Below are 21,532 nucleotides of genomic sequence, written 5' to 3' on the forward strand. Positions count from 1 at the left end.
TTATCACTACTTCCAAGTTATGGCAGTTACTAAAACTGCCACTAGATCCCCTGTGATTACAGTCTTCTCATCTGGTATAATGAGGATGGACCACATCTGGCAAGCTTCTACCCTCAAGCAATCATTCAGTTACCAAATGGTGAAGGCTCCCAGTGGTGGTCTAGGTATCTATGATATCCCTTTGTATCCTCCACTTACAAGTGTTAATCAGACACAACCCAAGGACAGGGAGCTTATGCAAACTAAAAACAGTCCTCATGTCGCTGTCTTTAGAAAGCAAAATTTAGGTTTTACCTTCTAAATGAATGATCTTGCTAAATACATTAACAAACGTGCCATATATTCATTCATTAAGTTAGTCATTCGGGCAGCAAGTATTTTTGAGCACCTACTAGAATAAAATTAGTCTGAGTCATCTAAAATAAACTGAAATCATGTTGAGCATCTAAAGCTCTCAATATTCTGACTGTTTGACTTACCTAAATAGCAATTTTATACAATCCAATCTGATACTTGTTGGGCCCAACCTATAAGCCCACTAATAAAAAGGACAGTTATGAAGTAAAAGTTAAAAGAAGATCTTGAATCAGAAAGACGGATGCCTGCAGAAGAAGTTAAAAATGTGGAGAAACGGCTAAGAGGCAGCACACAGAAAAAGTCACAAGATGGCAAAGTGCCCAGAGGAAATTATCCATTTAATTATCCTGAATGAGAATGACCCAAATACATTAATAATAACAAATCTCTTATTATTTTCTATGACCTAACAGTGATGAAAAGCCTTTCCCCAAAGCTTTACTAATGCTTCAATAATTTTTTCTAATTAAACAATATAACCTTCTGCTGGATTATAAGAAATACACTTTAAAATCAATATTAAATCCAGCAGGAATAATGCTTTATCACTTGTATGGCACTTTATAATTTAAAGGTACTTTGATTTTCCAACAAAGGTCCGTTTAGTCAAGGCTATGGTTTTTCCAGTGGTCAGGTATGGCTGTGAGAGTTGGACTGTGAAGAAAGCTGAGCGCCGAAGAATTGATGCTTTTGAACTGTGTTGGAGAAGACTCTTGAGAGTCCCTTGGACTGCAAGGAGATCCAACCAGTGCATTCTAAAGGAGATCAGTCCTGGGTGTTCTTTGGAAGGACTGATGCTAAAGCTGAAACTCCAGTACTTTGGCCACCTCATGCAAAGAGTTGACTCATTGGAAAAGACTCTGATGCTGGGAGAGATTGGGGGCAGGAGAAGGGGATGACAGAGGATGACATGGTTGGATGGCATCACCGACTCGATGGACATGAGTTTAGGTGAACTGGGGGAGCTGGTGATGGACAAGGAGGCCTGGCGTGCTGCCATTCATGGGGTCACAAAGAGTCGGACACGACTGAGCGACTGAACTAACCATTCTACTCGATTCAGCCTGGCAGAAATTATCTCCACTTTTCAAATGACATAGCACATGAATCCTAGTGGACTTACACAGAATCTTAAAAACTAACCTTATCTTTAAGCCAGATTCTCTCTTTGCTGTCTATGTCATGTAATAATATTAAAGGAGGCAAAATATCTAAGAGTTGCAAAATCATGGAAATCTAGGTCTAAATCTCAACCTATCACTTAATCTCTATGCATCCCTAAGGAAGTTCTTTGACATGTATGGGGCTGAGCTTAGTTAAATGGGAATAATAAAATCTTCAGATGTTATTGTTAAATGGGATACAGCAGTTAAAGCCCTTACCATCACCTATAGCAGCTACACTTAGCACTGTCTTCATTTATATTCTTGTGAGAATCCAGCAATGAAGAAACTTAACTCTTATCTAAAAGAACTTGAGAAAGCCATGGACAGCGCAGGCCTCAGAATTCTAATGGCCTGTCCCACACTTATTCAAATAACTTATTATCATCACTCTATCATCCTAAAGGCTTTGGAGAAAATAACCAATGTCACAGTGCTGGGAGACCTATTTTTCTTAGGTATCTAAAAATTTCAAAATCTCCTATGTAAGGAGCTCTGATCAAGAGTTGATTAAGAGCTATTACCTGTATCATCTAGGGCTGATGTTCACTCATGACGCCAGAAACAGAGCCTTATCTCATTTCAGATAGCTGATGGTCCCCACAAAAAAGATCCCAAACTAGACCATGTATGGAGACTAAAACCAGAGTCAGATAACACCAAAGGAAGGATATTGGTAAAAGAGGAGAGGAGTAAAATAAGAGAACTATCTTTCAACCTGAAGGCAAAGGGTCAAAAGCAGGCTTGCTATTACTTACTCCTGGCTTACCACCTCCTCATCCTCTGAGGATGATGCTGTTTCCTCCAGGTCCCGGGCCATCACAACTGGCATTTCCTTTAGAGTTTGTCATGCAGTCAGCAGACGGGGGCCTCAGAGACCTTTCCTTGCACATTCACTGGATCAAACAATTTGGGTGGCACAGATTCCTGCAAGAGAGACAAAGGATCTGAAACATAACCCAGCTGTCTTTATGTTCATTATTAACGGCGATCTTTTATGTAACTAAAACAGATATTTATGTAAATAGGGTCCAGCCTTTAGAAACTTACCTTTTTTCACAGTGCCTCACATATGGCACAATGATCAAGATTTTTTTTTGTCTGTCCTCTGTGTATTTGAAGAGAGGCTATTAAGTTTCCTGTGTTTCTTACATACTAAATGTAGTATGTAAGAAAGTTACATACTATGTAGTATGTAGTAGTTACATACTAAATCTAATATGCACCAAAATGATAGGGTTACTTAACTTTTAGGAAAATCTGAGGTATGCGGCTCATTACCTAAAACGTAGGTTCCTTGATAGCAAAACCTGACATGAGCTAAAATGAAAAACACAACTTTTAAGATCCTTCCAAATATTTCTTTAGAGTATAGATAAAATACGATCATGATTCCACTGAAATAAATACAAGCAAAAAATGAATATATTCTGCTGAATCAAGGTTGTAAATAGCAGCGGGGGCGGGCGGAGGGGAGAGGGGTCTGTCCTTACAAACGCTCTCAAAAATTATTCTCCCTTACTGAAAACCACAAACTATTACCCGAATATCGAATAGACATTAAAATTAGCCCATTTCTAATTATAATACTTTAATAGAGAAAAGGTACATTTCATAGTATGTTTGAGGATGGACTAGAAATAACAGATAAGAAAATGTTTGAATGACCATAATCCTATTACTCAAAGATTACCATTGAATCTTTCCAAACCTTATTTTTCTATGCATTAATATATGTTGTTGCTATGTTGCTAAGCCGCTTCAGTCGTGTCCGCTCTGACTCTGTGCGACCCCATAGACGACAGCCCACCAGGCTCCCCCATCCCTGGGATTCTCAAGGTAAGAACACTGGAGTGGGTTGCCATTGCCTTCTCCAATGCATGAAAGTGAAAAGTGAAAGTGAAATCGCTCAGTCGTGTCCGACTCTTAGCGACCCCATGGACTGCAGCCCACCAGGCTCCTCCGTCCATGGGATTTTCCAGGCAAGAGTACTGGAGTGGGGTGCCATTGCCTTCTCCGCATTAATATATGGGATAATCTAAACAGGGGGCGAGGAAAGCCAGTTCCGACAAGGATTCCCTACACATGTTCAGCGAAATGGGCAGTATGGAACAATCTCAAGGCTTTCTACCGAGTATCCCCAACAGGATTTCTCAGTATTTCCCAAAATGTTGGGAAGTCCCTTAAATTCATACAAAAGAAACTAAACCTCTAAGCGACGAAGGGATGCCAACCTGTCCTAGGCTGCGAGCTGGGCAGTAACAGACAGGGCGATCGGAAGATTGAGGGCACTTGCCCGAGTAGTGACCTCTCCCTAAAGGGATAAGGCTCTCAGATACACCCATGGCTCAGCCCTTCCCAGGGAGGTCCTCAGATGCTCCCCACGGAAAGGACACGGGGAGCCGCAGCCGCTGCGATTCAGCCCAGCGCGCCCGGAAGCCAACAGCTGTCCCGGACAGGGAGAGGGAAGTGCAGCGGTCGGCGCCCGCCCGGACTCGGGGCGCCCCTCTCTTCGGGGAGGAGAGCGCGGGCGCAGGCGTTTACCTGTTTCATCTTCCCATCGCTCGGGGCGGGCAGGCAGGGACAGCGCTCTGCGCCTACCTCCCTCCTCCTTCCCCAGCCGGGCTCAAGGCCGCAGCCGAAGGCGGCTTCCCCCGTTACTACAACAACCAACCAGCAACCGCCCGCTCGGACTCACTGCGCAGGCGCCTGCGCCCCGGCGCGGAGGACGCTTAGCTTCAGGCGCGTACAATTGTCGTCACCGCCGCGCCGAGCGGGCACAGGGCTCCGCTCCCCACAGAAGTCTTGACTTACTTTTCTTGCTCTTTCCCCCTCCGCCCCCAAAAGATTGACTCCGAACCTGGAGTGTTTCGCTGCGCTCAACAGGAGGGTTCACTGCAAGGGCGGCGTGCTGGGAGTGAGGTTTGCGGATCGGCAACCGCTGATTGGCAGTAAAGCGGTTCACGCCCCATCGCCTGCTCGAGCATAACCTAAACAGCCAATCAGAACGAGGGCTGATCGCAAGAAACCAATGCCGGAGCCGGGCTGAGAGTGGGGGCGGGGACAAGTGGCTCAGGTAGACTCAGGTCTGGAGCTGTGCTAGGGCAGTTCCTTTGCTGCTGCTACTACTGCTGCTGTGCTGAGAGTACTGTCGCCAGGTAGGGTGAATGTTGGGCGGGGTGGGGGGGAGAGGTGGGTGTCTGTGTGGCTTCTAATGGAGAGGATCCGCACAGCCTAAAGCAGTGGAGATGGGACAGAAGAAAGATACCCGGGAGGCAACCTTGTAGGGGGAAAAGAGATTTCAGAGACCAAGAGAAGACGAAGCTGGGAAAATGAAGGAAGCTTGGTAGGTACAGAACGAGTGAATCGATGAACAAATGAGTGGCCACTCTGAGCCTGGCACAATACTAGGAACCTTTGCTTTCTAAAGTAATTCTTATAATAACTCTTGGAATAGGTAATTTTAATCTCCATTTTGCAGGTAAGGAAATCTAAGCTGTAAAGTGTAAATTACTTCCCCACAGTCACACAGCTACTGAAAAGTGAGCCCAGGAAAGGAAACTCTCACCTGACTCTAGTAAACCACCTTACCTTTGCTGGCTTGTGCCTGGGTAAATTTTGAGAATAGACGTTGGATACTCTAACAGGCCCTCAAAAGCTTTGAGGCAGTCGTGCTGAGGGACTGGCAGAGCAGTTTGGAAGAGTGCTCAGGCTCTGTCTTCATCATCCACCTTCTGGAGTTTCTGAGAATTTCTGTGAAATGGGCATAAGTTCTGTCAAAGAGAGAGGTCATCCATACAGCTTTTCTGACTCTGAGAGCTTAAGGCTCCTGGTGAGGCACGGTGAGAAAACAATATGTTGGGGGGAGTGGAGTGTGTATGTCTTGGCCCATGCTGAAACTGCTTGTGATTCCATTAGAGCTTCATTCTCTCTGGACTTTAACGTCCAGCTTTGTGATCCATTTGCACTGAGGGGTTCATCCACTGACCCTTCTATCTCTGGAACTTGCTGTGTTTTTTGGTGCATCACACTTCTGCCATTACTGACTTTAATATTTGTTTCAGCTGAGTAATGTAGGACCATTCCAGAAGGCCTACTGTCAAAGTGACAAAGGAAGCCTGATAATTTGTCGCCACTTAAGGTTCAAAAAATTAACCAGACAATAGATAAACCATGGGTCACATACCAAAGATGAGAAGAAGCACTTCCATGATTTGATTTTTATCTACATGGTTTTTATTTAAACCAAGATGATTGAAATCTGTGCTCAGCCATGGTTGATCGAACATTTTGTTCTGTTTTTTAAATAAAAAATACATAGCCTGATGGTATTTTCTATACCACTTGAAGACAGGTGGCTATGGCTCACTTGTCTCTCACAGAAATGGAAACTTCATCAAAATATGCTCAGTGAGACATCTTAGAGACCAATAGACCATGGTTTTTATCTGAGCTCTTTCATCTATAGACTGTGTAACCTTAAGCAAGTCACTAAACATCTCTATGCCATCCCTCATCTATAAAGTGGAAATATTAATAGTGTCTACCAACTTTGTTTAAGGATTAAATGAGATAATATATGATAGGTGCTTGGCACAGTGCATGGCATATACAAGTCCTCAATAACTGTAGATTCTTCTGCAACCCAATACCAACATTGCTGTTTCCTTCTCCATCTAATTTTCTTACTATTTGTGAACTCACAACAATTTATTAATTTGTAACTTTTATATTGTTCTCCTAATTTATGAAGCATGATGTCCCTGAAAACCAAAGTATAGAAAAGTTAAAGCATGTTAATAATGCCCTCAAATCATACATGCCACTCAGACATAGAAGGCTTGTCTGTCCTTGGAAGGATCGCTCACCAGTAGCCAGGCAGGTATCTATCAGTAGATTTATAATCACCTTTGAGCTACTTGCAGTACAAAAGGTTGACGTGAAACACCAGGTTACAAGTAAAGATCCCAGGGGACTAATTCTAGCCAAGAGAAGAGAGTACTGATTTAGGCTAATATTTTGGAGAAATTCCTTAGACAAACATAAGCATGGTGCTACTTATTTCAGAGTATACTGTTGACTCACCACTATTAGTATGATGAAATATTGAGACCAATTTCTGTGAGTCTTACACTAAATTCCATTTTATTTCTTTGTAGTGACGTTTGGACACCTCCCTATCTTCTGTTTCTTTCTTTCCATTTTTCTCACTGGGTTTGTCATTTCCACCCACTGCATTATTTAGTCTTTTTACTCTGGTCAGCACACTTTGATTTAAGGTAGATATTTAAAGGCAGTGTGCCAACCCTATAAAGGGTGCCTGGGGATAGACAATTCTCCGGCACTTGGGAGAGAAGTTTATGAAATCACTGACAAAGTAGGATTAGTACAGCTCTCATGAATGGGACACAGGTTAACTACAGAGCTTATGGTAGAAGCACATTAACCATCTATTGTCTCCTGCCCTTTGCTTTTGTTTCCAAGGCAAAAAGCCCTCTCAAGTTGGAGGGGAGCCATGAGCCGATTCCTAAACATGTTACGAAGCTGGCTGGTGATGGTATCCATCGTAGCTGCAGGGAACTCACTACAGAGCTTCCGAGACCACACCTTTCTCTATGAAAAGCTCTATACCGGCAAGCCAGACCTGGGTAAGAAAGCAAACACCTCATCCTTTGTGGTAGTGGCTTAAATGGTGGTCCCCAGACCTGGCTGTACATCACAGTAACTGTGAAAAACTAAAATCAAACAAAGCACAGGTGGCCAATTCCCTCTCCAGACCTAATTATTGAATCTTTCACCCCCTGGATGTGTCATAGGAAGTTCTTTTTAGAAACTTGGCAGGTGATTCTGATTTTGCCTAAGCTAGTGATCCTAAGCTACTAGAGTAACAGATGTGGTGGATAACAATTGTCCATTTTGCCCACAAGCTTCTCTGAATACCTTTCCCTTCATTTTACACTGCCCTTGGCAGCTGGTCTATACAAATACCATTACAAGAACAAGTGAGGAGACAGACTTCTGATGACTGATACCTGATGAGGAAACCATGAAGGTTTTCCTGTTGCTTCTTTCAGAAATCAGGTCATGGGCCGTATGGTTTATACCCTACATTGCATATGGAGAATTACTCATCCAAGGTCTTCTCAAACCATGACACAGACCCTGACTAGATATCCAAAATCCCTCCAGGTTGGTTTCCCACATGAACTTCCACAGGCCCACGATGGCTTTCCCCAGCGTCCTGAGCCTCTCTGCTGGAGAGTGGCTGCACATTTCAGCTTGCGCTTCCCTGCTTTGATACGTGGGGTGGCTTGAGCGGCAGCACCGTTTCATAGTAGCGACAATTCTATGTCACATTTATAGGTAACCTAGATTCAGGCTCTGACCTAGCTCATTTTTCTGCAACATCTGGGTATAAAATGAAAGTAAATAGGCTAAGCCTCACTTTGAACAAAGCTCAAGTATAATAGGCTTAGAGAACCTGGAAAAGTGGGTGAAACAATTCCATTTTTCACCCTCCAGTGCTGTCCTCCAGTGGTCCAGGAACTCTGTATAGATTCACAGGTTTTTAGAGGTCATCTCACCTAGCCCTTTGAATTTAAAGTTGAGACAGAAAAGTCCAGGGGTTATGTGATTTGTCAAAGGGCGTATAGCTGAGCAGAAGTGTGTTTGTTAGTTTGTGCATGCATGCATGCACACACAGCCCGGAAATAGGTCCCTCGGGACCTCCTGGTGCTTTGCTGGTGATAGCAGGACCCTGGAGCATCCAGTAGAAGAATTGTACCTGATGCCTACTCTGGTTAGCGTTACTGAGGTACTCCATTTGTATATCTCACCCTTAGTGAGATATATAGAAGTAGAATAGAGAAATTTCCTATCTTTCCATCAGAAGAGCTATCAAAATGCTTTATAAAGAGTGTAAAAAGAAAAAATATATATAGCCCTCCAGGACTGACTTCCCTGGTGGCTCAGATGGTAAAGCATCTGCCTACCATGCAGGAGACCTGGGTTCCATCACTGGGTCGGGAAGATCCCCTGGAGAAGGAAATGGCAACCCACTCCAACATTCTTGCCTCAAAAATCCCATGGACCAAAGAGCCTAGTAGCCTACAGTCCATGGGGTCACAAAGAGGCGGACACAACTGAGCGACTTCACTTCAGGACTAACCGTTAAATATTAGTTTGGGATATGGGATTTTTTTTCTGAAAATGACTACCATCTAAAGATCTTTGGGGTTATGCATTTGGTGTTTCTGTCTGGTTTTCCAAAGGCTCAAAAATCCTTAAAGGAAAATCCTGAAAGACATTTCGGTTGTGAGTCTTGTCCCTTAAAATTTCTCTTGCTCAGGAGACCAGCAAAGGAAGTATCTTTGCTTTTCACCGTAGATCAATGCCAGTACATTAAAATCAACAAGGCAAGGCTTTAGAAAATACCAGGGGGGTTTCAGCCTACCTCCAGAGTATGTGATTTCACTGATCTGGTATCCAGGTCTTGGTAATTTGATAAAATTTCTTCAGTTGATTCTAATATATGCCCAGGGTCAATAAGCACTGTTACGATGGACTATGATTCACACTCTCTGGAGAAGATATTGTCACAGCAGTGCCAGAATGAAACTAGCAAGAGCAGAGTGGCCCTAGCAAACACAGGAACTTTGTTCCCTTCCCACACGCACAGGAAACCAGCCTCATTAGGGCTTCATTCACATAATATAGATCTGAATTCAGGAGATCCAGGGACCTGGGTCTCTTAAAGACCAGGTGTGACTCTCTAGACAGGGCTCAGTATTGCTTAGTATTTTTGTGTTCTGTCCCGCATCAGCCTCACTGAAAGTCTGCTGACCTCCTAGGCATCTTGTATTGACAGACCGCTCACCACCGTGTTCCTCCACACTTATCCTGATTCAGACTCGCTTGCTTCACCAATACTAGAGCAGCTTCCAGGCAGAGCCATAAACCACTAACCCAGGAATTACTGTCTAAGTGGGCTGTTTGTTGGGTTTCTACTCTTGGAACTCGCCCGCCCAACTGTAGGCGTTGGAAGAGAAGCTGAACCAGTTCTCCTTCCGGAATTCTTTGCATCCCTTCTAGTTTGCACGTACAGCATCAGAGCCTGTACTTTGCCCAGCCAAGGGGATCGCAGGCTCAGCTCTCTGACTCCTCCAGTGAAGTTGGAGGAGTTTGGAGGGAACCCTGATGCACCCTTCTCAACACTCCTGCTTGTTTCTGCTGCACAGTGAATGGCCTCCAAGCTCGGACCTATGGAATCTGGACGCTGCTCTCATCAGTGGTTCGCTGCCTCTGCGCCATTGACATTCACAACAAAACGTATGTAAAGGAGGGAACAGCATCTCCCTGTGTTGGAAATGGGTGCTAAGCAGAGCCATTGTGTTCCTCCCTCGGAGACTTATTTATCAATGCCAGTACATGAAAATCAACAAGGCAAGGCTTTAGAAAATACCAGGGGTTCCTGGGCCCGTCTCCAGAGTGTATGATTTAACTGATATGGTATCCAGGTCTGGGCAATTTGATAAAATTTCTTCAGTTGATTCTAATAAATGCCCAGGGCCAAGAGGCAGTTATGATGGACTATGATTCCATCATATGGTCTATGATTTGATACAGTAACCTAAGATGTGAAGATAAAAGATTACTAGGTACCATTCCTTCCAGGGCTATAAAACAGAACAGGCCTGAAGGTCTTTAAAGCTTAACAATTCTTTGAAATGGACACAGCAAACTGGTTATGTGTGATCCAGCGGCCTGCATCACATCCCTCTACTTCCGTACTAACGGGTCAGCCTTTCTTCTACTAAAGAGGTAGTGTGCTTGCTCTTTTTAGAGAGGCCATGGCACCTATACTCACATTCCTCCTTGAGAGGCAGGGATGAACAGAAATCAGGATCCATGATGTCAAGAGCCCACCAGTAAACAGCTGTTTGTTTACACAGAGTCATGAAGTGAGGGTCACAGAGAACCGAGGACTCCTCTGTATTCTGCCTCTTCATAGGGCTCACACAGACTGCGTGCATGTGTGCGTGCACACTCATGTCCAGCTCTTTGTGACCGCATGGACCGTAGCCCACCAGGCAAGAATACTGGAGTGGGTTGCCATTTCCTTATCCAATGCATGCATGCTAAGTCGCTTAAGTTGTGTCTGACTCTGTGGGACCCTATGAACAGCAGCCCACCAGGCCCTTCTGTCCACGGGATTCTCTATGCAAGAATGCTGGAGTGGGTTGCCATTTCATTCTCCGTCATACAACTAGTGTGGAACAGGTGCAGGCAGTCGCAGCCCCTGGGCTAGACAGTGTTGTAATCTGAACTGGCCGCTGGATGGGGCTCGAGCTGTCTTTACAACACCAATCATCACCGCAACTGAGGTGGAAAGTTTGCTCAGGTCCCCAAGTGAGGCCACCAAAAGAACTTCATACCAAAATACTTGTGTGTTAGCCAGACTCTCAGCATCTGGGCAAGAGAGGAGATGGTGATACTTATTGAGCCCCTCTTATTATACCAGATGCTTCCACATGACTTTGATGAAGTCTCCTCCTAGTAGCCCTGGGAAGCAGTGATTTTTGTTGCTGATTCTGTAGATCTGCATATTAGAGACTCAGTTCATTTAAACTGAGAAGACTAGGACAAGTGGGATTTGAGGGCTGTTAGCACTGTGATCTCTCCAGCTTTATTTTTTCATACTTTTGAACCTGAAACAATGGTCTACTTGTTCTAGATTGATATGTATTTTTGGAAGCAGCAAGGTTTAGTGGAAACACTCGGAGGCCCAAGAATGAAAATTAGAAAATAGGCTCTGGTCTCATTTCTGTTGGTAATAGCTTTGAAACAGCAAGTTTATTATAGACCTTCTCTGCATCTCAGTCCCTTCATGTATAAAATGAGACTCGTGGATCTGTTTTTCCTCTCAGGGTGACTGGGAGGGAGTAAGGACCGCATAATCATTTTAACGACCTTTACCATGATGAAGAATTACTGACAAGTAGAAGGGGTGTATCTTTTCTTTGTTGTGCTTTGGGGATGAACAGGGACAGCTGAGACTTAACTTTAGGTCTCTTACCCATTCATTTCCCCTCCACCCAACACAGGACAGCCAGAAATGCTGACTTCCATTTCCAACTTTTTTGTAAAGCCTGGATTTTTTGTCCCTGTGCTTCTGATATGCTCTCTGATCATATTCCCTCCCTAACCAGAAACCTGAAGTCAATTCCCAGCTGTTCTCACTTTCTGAAACAGTCTGCATTTTTCCTATTTAATAGGTATTTCTCTAAATAAGCCAACTTTCACTTGAAAGAAAAAAAGACATTCAGGAAGTTTTAACTGAAATCTGTAATATTTTATTTCTTAGGAAAAAGGTATCTGAAGCAAAAATGTCAAGATAGTGAGATTTGATGGAGTAGGGTATTGGTTGTATAGGGGTAAATTCTATTATGAATGATTTTTTGTATGTTTGAAGTATTTCATAATTTTTAAATTTCGTAGTTAAAGAAGAAAGATACCAGCTATCAAAGTGGTCCATCTTCCTATAACTTCTGTCTTCTCCACCTCCTTGTCAAAACTGAGGAACAAGTTATCTTCCTGTGAGGTTGTCATTGTGTCCTCCATCTGACCATTTTGCTAGGTTAAGATGCAGAGTATCTTAAGATGCAGCCAATGTTGCAAAATCATCTAAAAGTCCCAGAAAGGCCCTTGCTACCCATTCCTCATTCATGCCCTTCATTCAGTGGCATCCATCAGATGAGCACTGACCAGCCCCTGGCCAGACACTTGAAAAGCAGGCTTGGACTAGAGTCAAGCCAGTTTGAGTAAGTAGAATACATAAGTGTGATTGATCCAAAATTGTCTACACTATCTAGGATTGCCGTAGTCCAGACTCTGCTATCACTGGCTTCACCACCTTGCTAAGACTTGCAAAGCCACTCTGGATGGCTGGGTCATTCTCCTCTCGATTTAGCAGTTGAAGGCTTCAGTTTTGCCCTAGAGGTGAATAAAATTGATGTGATCTAGCAGCTGCCATCTGTGGTGTCGCACAGAGTTGGACACAACTGATGTGACTTAGCAGCAACAGCAGCAGCAGCCAGGTCTTTCGCGGGACCAAGTCTCCTTTTTCTTTAGCCGTAGTCATTTCCTGGGTTTTAATTTGTGTGTTTCAAGTCTGACTACTTCCTCCACACTGAACAAACTGTACCTACAATCCCATTTCTGTCTGTTCCCCTGTAGGCTCTACTACATCACGCTCTGGACCTTCTTCCTCGCATTAGGGCACTTCCTCTGTGAGTTGTTTGTATTTGGGACCGCGGCTCCCACGATTGGCGTCATGGCACCCCTCATGGTGGCAAGTAAGCATCGAGTGACCCTGGAACTCCCACAGGAGCCGTCCCAGCCCTAAGGACAAGCCTTATACAAGTAATCTAAGCAAGCACGGTGCTTATGTCAGCCACTAACCTTGTCTGTCTGTATTTAAGGTATCTCAATCCTGGGCATGCTAGTGGGGCTCCGGCACCTAGAAGCAGAACCAGGATCCAGACAGAAGAAGAGAAACTGAGGCCAACATCCCCATGTCCAAGATGTCATCTCCTGCCTTTGCTCGCCTCTTCTGTCTCTATGCTCTTCAGTTTCATTTCTGCTCCATCATCCACTTACAGCCTTTCACATTTGGGGTTTTTTTTCTTTAATTAAAATTTTTTAAAGATATTACATGCATACAGAAAGTCAGTGCCATTTAAATGTATGTAAAGAATGAAATTCTCCAAGCCAGGCTTCAGCAATACGTGAACCGTGAACTTCCTGATGTTCAGGCTGGTTTTAGAAAAGGCAGAGGAAGCAGAGATCAAATTGCCAACATCCGCTGGATCATGGAAAAAGCAAGAGAGTTCCAGAAAAACATCTATTTCTGCTTTATTGACTATGCCAAAGCCTTTGAGTGTGTGGTTCACAATAAATTGTGGAAAATTCTGAAAGAGATGGGAATACCAGACCACCTGGCCTGCCTCTTGAGAAACCTATATGCAGGTTAGGAAGCAACAGTTAGAACTGGACATGGAACAAAAGACTGGTTCCAAATAGGAAAAGGAGTACATCAAGGCTGTATATTGTCACCCTGCTTATTTAGCTTATATGCAGAGTACATCATGAGAAACGCTGGGCTGGATGAAGCACAAGCTGGAATCAAAATTGCCAGGAGAAATATTAATAACCTGAGATATGCAGATGACACCACCCTTATGGCAGAAAGTGAAGAACTAAAGAGCCTCTTGATGCAAGTGAAAGAGGAAAGTGAAAAAGTTGGCTTAAGGCTCAATATTCAGAAAACTAAGATAATGGCATCTGGTCCCATGACTTCATGGCAAATAGATGGGGAAACAGTGGCTGACTTTATCTTTCTGGGCTCCAAAATCACTGCAGATGGTGATTGCAGCCATGAAATTAAAAGATGCTTACTCTTTGGAAGGAAAGTGATGACCAACCTAGACAGCATATTCAAAAGGAGAGACATTACTTTGTCACCAAAGTACGTCTAGTCAAGGCTATGGTTTTTCCAGTGGTCATGTATGGATGTGAGAGTTGGAGTGTGAAGAAAGCTGAACATCGAAGAATTGATGCTTTTGAACTGTGGTGATGGAGAAGACTCTTGAGAGTCCCTTGGACTGCAAGGATATCCAACCAGTCCATCCTAAAGGAGATCAGTCCTGGGTGTTCATTGGAAGGATTGATGTTGAAGCTGAAACTCCAAGACTTTAGCCACCTGATGTGAAGAGCTGACTCATTTGAAAAGACCCGGATGCTGGGAAAGATTGGGGGCAGGAGGAGAAGGGGACCACAGAGGATGAGATGGTTGGATGGCATCACAGACACAACGGACATGGGTTTGAGTGGACTCTGGGAGTTGGTGATGGACAGGGAGGCCTGGAGTGCTGTGGTTCATGGGGTCACAAAGAGTTGGACATGACTGAGCGACTGAACTGAACTAAACGGAAAGAAGCATTTTATAATGACGTACATCTGTCCAAATCAAGAAACTGCCAATATATCTGAAGCCCACTGTGTGCTCTTCCCGCACCCACGTCCTCTTCCAGCACTACTTTTCCAGCCTTCTCCTTTTTTGATTTTATTTTTAACTGTCGACTGGTATGGTTGGAAGACACAAACTGAAACTTCAAGCTGCTACTTTGCCCAGAGCATTGCCACCAAGGACTGCTTTGAGGGGTTGTCCATCCAGGTTGGGTTCCTTTCTGCTGCTTGACCCAAGACTCTGAACCACCTGGGGGACAAGCAGTTCTTTTAAGAAGGGCTGGCTGGCCAGTGAGTGTGGCCCCTGTCCTTGTGCCTACAGGTGGATCAGGGTTGGAAGGGTCTTTAGACCTTCCAGTCAGCTGTATTTGTGTAATGAGACTTGTAATAAATAGAGAAACCTTCTGCTCTGATCCGTCCTGGTACTTTGGCCTCCTCTAATCCCAGAGTGCCCCTGCCCTCCTCTGAGGCCCAGCAGAGGAAGATCCCAGCTTTCTGCAGATCAAATACACAATAATGAGTAGGACAGTGCAAGACCCAGGCAAACCTGGCTGCCTTTAGTCTCTTGTTCATTTCTGATGAAGTCAAATCTTCCTCCTCTCTGTCCCCACCTTCAAAATTCTGAGCACACAACTGAATAGCCAGAACCCTCTCTTGTTTTCTTCACAAAGAAGAATCAGGTTCCTGAGAAAGCATAACCAGACAACATGGAAGAAACAGCTGTATGAGCATGAAAAGAGCACTGGAGCCCAAGGACAAGGCACTGGAGCAGACGGCTGCCGTCCAAACACAGCCCTGAGCACCTCCACAGTGGCTGGACACTCACACACAGTGTATAGATGCGAGAACCCATTCGCTACTTCAGCGAGTGTTTATTGAACACTTACTCCATGCCAGACACTTGGGAAGGGAAAATGAATGACCCAGGCAATGTCCCTGGGGTCAAGAAACAGACTGTCAACAAGCCCACACCTGAAAGCACAACCCCAGACAGTGCTAAGACTCTAGAAAACCAGGTGCCATGATTCAGACGAGGAGGGAGGTACAGAACTGAGATCACTGGGAAAAGCCTCTCTGAGGAGGTGTGATCTGAGTTGAATATGTGTCAGGCAGTATTTGGGCTTCCCTGGTGGCTCAGACGGTAAAAGCATCTGCCTACAATGTGGGAGACCCAGGTTCGATCCCTGGATCAGGAAGATCCCTTGGAGAAGGAAATAGCAACCCACTCCAGTACTCTTGCCTGGAAAATCCCATGGACGGAGGAGCCGGGTGGGCTGCAGTCCATGGGGTGGCAAAGAGTCAGCACTTAGTCTGTTCAAGGACTAAGGTCACTAAACTACAGAATGGTGACGTTCCTAAGTGAAAGGTAGAAGCTGGAAAGGGAGCAGGGGGCTTGTGAAGGGCATTCCCAACCAGTTAAGGCTCTTCAGGTGAAAGGAACAAAATCTTCCTTAAACTAGCTGAAGCGATAAAGATAACATTGGCTGACAAAACTGGAAAGAGGATTATAGGCTTCAGGAATGGTTTGATCAGGACTCAGTTCCATTTCTCTGGAGTTCTTTTGACTCTGCCCTCCTGTGTTGGCTTCATCCACAGGCTGGCTTCGTTCATGGTACCAAAAGTGGTTGTAGCAATTCAGGCCTCATGTCCCCACCTAGAAAGAGAGCTCCGTGGTACAAACTATCTTTCCCTTACCAGCTATTGTAGGAGGCAGTAAGAAAAGCAGTGATCTTACAGAGAGTTAATGTTCAGGTGGAGGTCTGCAGGGAGCCCAGCTTAGAAAGGAATGAATGAAAGCACAAGACGATATGGGTCTTCTAGGCGTGCCTCAAGGAAATGTGATTCCAAATAAATAAAGGCAAGATCCCAGAGGATCTACAGAAATGATACAGAGTATTTGGCAGCTACTCTGGCTATTAGGGTTCTCAAACAGCCCAGGCTTGGCTCCCTTCCCAGGTGATTTAAAGTGGAATCCTAACGTTGTTTGTCTGCCTAAGGATTGCTGACAGAGGGAGCCAGAGTGCCCCAGACGCAGCCAGCTCACTAGAGAAGAAATGTCCAGGAAAGTGATGACTGCAGCCCATTCCTGTAACGCACAGAAGGTGAATGCATTACAAAGGGAAGAGGGACAGGAAGGGGAACAATCCAGAACTGCAGAAAACAAAACTGGATTCCGGCCCAGTCAGTCTGCTGCATGACTGCTGTGCTTGGAGAACAGACATGCCAGCCACCCTGGGAGATACAGGCAGAAACCACAGTGGGCTCTTGGCAGCAGGCACACTCGGGTGACGCTGTCACACTTGGCAGCAGGCACACTGTCCTCATGTGGATGCTGTGTGGAAAGCAGTCCCAGTCCCGTGTTAGGCACTGAGTTGCAGTGCCCAAATAGGCCAGGTGTAACCTCTGCAGCCTCATCTTAAAAATAACCCACAAGGGGGAAAAGACCTAAACAGACATTTCTCTGAAGAAGACATACAGATGTCTAACCGACACATGAAAATATACTCAACATCACTGATTATTAGAGAAATGCAAATCAAAACCACAATGAGATATTACCTCACACTGGTCAGAATGGCCATCATTAAAATGTCTACAAACAGTAAATGCTGGAGAAGGTGTGGAGAAAAGGGAAGTCTTGCACTGTTGGTGGGAATGTAAATTGATCCAGCCACTATGGAAGATGGTATGGAGATTCCTTAAAAAACTAGGAGTAAAACCACCATATGACCGAGCAATCCCAGTCCTAGGCATATACCGTGAGGAAGCCAGGGTTGAAAAAGACACATGTATCCCATTGTTCATTGGAGCACTATTTACAATAGCTAGAACATGGAAGCAGCCTAGATGTGCATCAACAGATGAATGGATAAAGAACTGTTACATATACAGAGTGGAATATTACTCAGCCATAAAAAGGAACACATTTGAGTCAGTTCTGATGAGGTAGATGAACATAGAACCTATTATACAGAGTGAAGTGAGTCAGAAAGAGAAAGAGAAATACTGTATTCTAGTCCACATATATGGAACCTAGAAAAATGGTACTGAAGAATTTATTTACAGGGCGGCAGTGGAGAAGCAGACATAGAGCTTATGGGCATGGGGAGAGGGGAGGAGCAGGTGAGATGTATGGAAAGAGTAACATGGAAACTTACATTACCATATGTAAAATAGATAGCCAACGAGAATTTGCTATATGGCCCAGGAAACTCAAACAGAGGCTCTGTATTAACCTAGAGGGGTGGGATGGGGGGAGTTTCAAAAGGGATGTGATGTATGTATACCTATGGCTGATTCATGTTGAAGCTTGACAGAAAACAACAAAATTCTGTAAAGCAATTATCCTTCAATAAAAATTAAAAAAAATAATAACCCACTAGATGGCAACGTCTATGCAGCAGAGGACCACCTCTCATGGTATGGAGCCCCCACCCCTCCTTCCCATTCCCACCCCCAAAGCTGTCTCTGCCCCAAAAAATGACAAGGCAAGCCATAATAACTATTTATATATTAAAAATAAAGCAATAGTTTCAGTAAGCATTTTGTTTATGCATTTTAAGCCACTGAAGAGTAAACACTTTGGCCTTATCGAAAGGAAAAAACCATCACTGTCCACTTCCCCTCCCACCCCTAACTCGGTCCTCCTGCCAGAAGTTTGGCTTCTCTTATGTGCAGAGTATCTGTGCACACAGACACAGACACAGACACCGCGGGCTCACCTCGGGTCCTGGCCCAAGCACCGCTGCCACGCAGGCCACTCCAAGGTGCTGCGGCCAAGGCAGTGGGCACAACAGAACAGCACAGGTGTCTTGATTACAGAGCTCAGGGCACAGGAGAACTGGCAGAAACGTCTTATTCTGAGGCGATTCTCCCCAAGCCCTTGAGTAGAGCCAGATGCAGGCAAGGCAGGAGAGGTCAGCTTGGGCTGGTTGAAAGGAGTCCCTTTAAATTCAGGGTGTCTGAGAAAAGATTGTTGCTGGAAGAGGGATGAGGAGAGGCTGCAAACACTGTCCCCACCAGAGGTGGGACGAGGTCATCTAAGCCAGCAGACCCAAGGCCCATTCAAGGGCCACCTCTCCTTCTGCCCTTTCATCTCTCGGGAGACCCTTGGAGTTCTTGGGGGCAATGATCCACGTGAGTTTGTGGTGAAGCACACAGACAGTGGGCTGGGCTCGCCCTTCCTCTGGAGAACATCTCCCTAGAGAGGGGCTGGAGCAGGAAGGTGAGGCAGCAGCCAGGACTGACTCCAGGACTCTCTCTGCCCGCCCCACTCCCAGCTCCCAGAACCTGCAGGGGGAGGGCAGGTGCCCAGCATGTGTGGTGGAAAGGGCATTTCCCCCATGGAGACAGGGCAAGCTCTGGAGTGGCTTCCAGGAGGCAGAGCGCTGTCCTCCAAGACACAGATGTTCCTCCCGGTTCCCCCAGAAGCTGCTCAGTGAAGGCCGTGGGGCTGGCAGGCAGAGCTGTGCTGGCTGGAGAGGTGGGGGCAGTCTGAGTCCCCTGAGTGGCTCCTCTGCCTTCTCTCAGAAATGCTCCTTCTGGACAGTGGTGGGGGCTTTGCTGCTCTTGCTGTCCTCCTCCTCCCCCTCCTGGGGTTTCTACAAGACAGACAAGGGGACAGCCCTTGGGGTGAGGAGGTAGGGACTGCACCCTGCTGAGTATCTGCCTGCCCGTACATCTGGAATCCGGGGGGAAGACCAGAGTCCCACGCACTCAGCATCCCCGACTGAACAAGGACGAGGACAGGGGCTCCGGTCACGCACTGTGCTCCCCAGACACACACACCATCACGACAGGAGCAAAGGAGGAGCGAAAAGGTCAGCCTTCCAGGACACCATAGCCTCCAGGGACCATCTCACTGTGAGTGCCACTGAGCTCCGGTCACCATCCTCCCCTTCTGACGGCCTCGCCCCACCTGGATGGACCCCCACATGGCTGTGGATGGGCCAGGTCTGCCCCCTCCTCAGGAGTGCTAACTACCCCCGGTCAGGGGCAGCCCCCAGGCGAGGAGCACGGTTACCATGTGTGTGGAACAGACGCACAGTAAACTGTTACCAAGACAGGATGCAGTATGGCTCAAAGTATGTATATATTAATATAGCATCCCCAGAGAAGAAGAGACTTTGGCTGTTCGTCATCAGATTTCTTGGGGACGATTTCACGGAATTAGAAGGTATTCAAGGTCTCGCTTGTTAGCTGGGTGGGATTTAAATATGCCCTGAAGATTATGCTCTGAGGCCCCTAAGTACTAACTGCCAACTTGGTCATTTGTCTGCTATTTTAGGAACACTTTGCTTCTTCCCTCAGGGGCTCATCTCGCTCCCCACAAGGCCTCGAGCACAGGCCGAGCCCCACACAGCTCTGACCATCGAGGCTGGCGGAGCACACGCAGGCCACGTCAGCTGGACAAACGGCACTTCACCCGCCACGACGCCCAGGGCAGCCCGTGGCGGAGGCAAAGCGGGAGATCCAGCATCCAGTTCTCCATCTTGCTAACTTGTCGGCACCAGCTCGGCCTCATCTCTGAGAAGCCCTCACTCAGGAGCCAGGAGCAGACTTCAACCACTCACGCCACCTCCTGTCTCTGACACACTCATGCACACACACCCGCCTCCTTCAGCACCATCACCTTGAAGTCACAGATAAATAGGGCTTAGTGTCTCTGGGGCCAAGAACTACCAACTGGAAGACAAATGGAAACCCAAACACAGATTGTCATCATTAGCGTCAGTCCTGACCCACTGGAAGTTCTGGCTCTTTCTGCCAATGACCCACCTCACTGATCAGAAAGCGCAGCTCTGGCCTGATGCGCTCCCTGCCCTGTAGTCCCCTGACGCTGAGACAGAAGTCCTGGGACGGTCTGCAGGTCCCTCCCACACTCTCCACCTCGGTGGGAAAATGACGGCTCCTTCACGACGCCCTCTGACAGCCCTGACTTCCCTGGGACCAGCCCCACGTGCCTCTGACCCCCGTCCCACCAGGCCCCCCAGGTGTATCCAGGACAGCACCGTGAGCCTGCACCCACTGGCCTCCTGGCCCGACTCGCGCTGCTTCCCACAGTCCACACGCGCAGGACTGAGCCCTCACTGCCTGCTGGATAACAAACCTGGCCCACGGGGACAAGGATCTGCCTGTGAGACAGGGAAATGTGGGACGACCTAAGTAGGAAACAGGAGGAAACGGACATGTGTACATGGAGACGTGGGGTTTGGGGGGCAGCGGTGTAGAAAGGTTGTCAGACTCTCCTAAGGAAACGAGCAGGGTAGAAAGGCCAATGCACAGTGCACCCACAGGAAACACACGGGGAAATGAGTGAGATGTTACTTACTAAATTATCTCTGGTTGCTACAAATACCTGAAAGGAAAACACAGATTATAAAGTAAACATAGCAAAATTTCTATCACTTCACACAATGGGTCACATTTCAAATTGAAACATTTTTACTAGAATCCATCCTGTTATCACAGGCATCTTTTACTCAGGCTCACAATCGATTCACCAAAGTGTCCCAAATCAGTTTCCTCGTCAGTGGCTCAGAGACAAGCCCATCTCCGCAGGGCTGCTGCCACGCTTCTCACAGGCTCCTGAGAAGACCGCTCCTGTCTCAGGCGTTCCCTGTGCCCCACTGAACGTCCTGTCCCAGGCGCCTCCCCCCACCTGCTCCCTGCTGCCCGCTGCCAACTCCAGAGCTTGAGATCAGAGGACAAAGACCTAAAGACTAGCATCCAATCATCAAAAGGACTAAATATACCTGTTTCAGATTCAATTTTTCTTGTGGAAATTGGCAAAGATTTTTCAAACTGGTAAATACGTCAGTTTGGACCTTACATACTCTGAGAGCAGTGTAAACAAGTAGTGTTGACAGCACCTTTCTAGAGGACAGCTGAGTAATACACATCAAGGTCTTAAACATGGGCATGGCCACTGACCCGTTACTCAAGGAAATACTTTGCTAAAGAACAGGCCCAAAGATCCAGCTTCT

The 21,532-nt window shown here is 46.2% G+C and overlaps 2 protein-coding genes across 13 annotated transcripts in view; one reads left to right on the forward strand and one right to left on the reverse strand.

The window, feature by feature from the left end:
- The window catches only part of TTLL5 (tubulin tyrosine ligase like 5), a 316,526-nt gene extending 312,046 nt beyond the window's left edge, over positions 1-4,480 (reverse strand). For 9 of the 12 annotated variants that reach the window (XM_070378474.1, XM_070378473.1, XM_070378472.1 and 6 more), the window contains exons 1-2: positions 4,065-4,196; positions 2,279-2,447 (exon numbers count right to left, since the gene is read on the reverse strand). In XM_070378474.1, the coding sequence (XP_070234575.1) occupies positions 2,279-2,352 (74 nt within the window). In that variant the 5' untranslated portion in view covers positions 2,353-2,447; positions 4,065-4,196. Of the gene's footprint in view, positions 1-2,278; positions 2,448-4,064; positions 4,197-4,218; positions 4,360-4,380 lie in introns of those variants that run through there. The other 3 variants (XM_070378475.1, XM_070378469.1, XM_070378470.1) reach the window with 3 other exon arrangements.
- Positions 4,472-18,009, forward strand: ERG28 (ergosterol biosynthesis 28 homolog). Its single transcript, XM_005897630.3, has 5 exons — positions 4,472-4,678; positions 7,005-7,168; positions 9,758-9,848; positions 12,756-12,874; positions 13,001-18,009. The coding sequence occupies exons 2-5, from the start codon at positions 7,036-7,038 to the stop codon at positions 13,078-13,080; spliced, it is 423 nt and encodes a 140-aa protein (XP_005897692.2). The 5' UTR covers positions 4,472-4,678; positions 7,005-7,035; the 3' UTR covers positions 13,081-18,009.
- Positions 18,010-21,532: the final 3,523 nt, after the last annotated feature.

This window comes from Bos mutus, chromosome 10, assembly GCF_027580195.1.
Source record: "Bos mutus isolate GX-2022 chromosome 10, NWIPB_WYAK_1.1, whole genome shotgun sequence".
Classification (NCBI taxonomy): Eukaryota; Metazoa; Chordata; class Mammalia; order Artiodactyla; family Bovidae; genus Bos; species Bos mutus.

Coding starts and splice junctions, on each gene's coding strand:
- ERG28 (XM_005897630.3), top strand. CDS start 7,036: ATGAGCCGATTCCTAAACATGTTACGAAGCTGGCTGGTGATGGTATCC. Junction 9,849..12,755: donor ATTGACATTCACAACAAAAC/GTATGTAAAGGA, acceptor GTTCCCCTGTAG/GCTCTACTACATCACGCTCT. Junction 12,875..13,000: donor GGCACCCCTCATGGTGGCAA/GTAAGCATCGAG, acceptor TCTGTATTTAAG/GTATCTCAATCCTGGGCATG.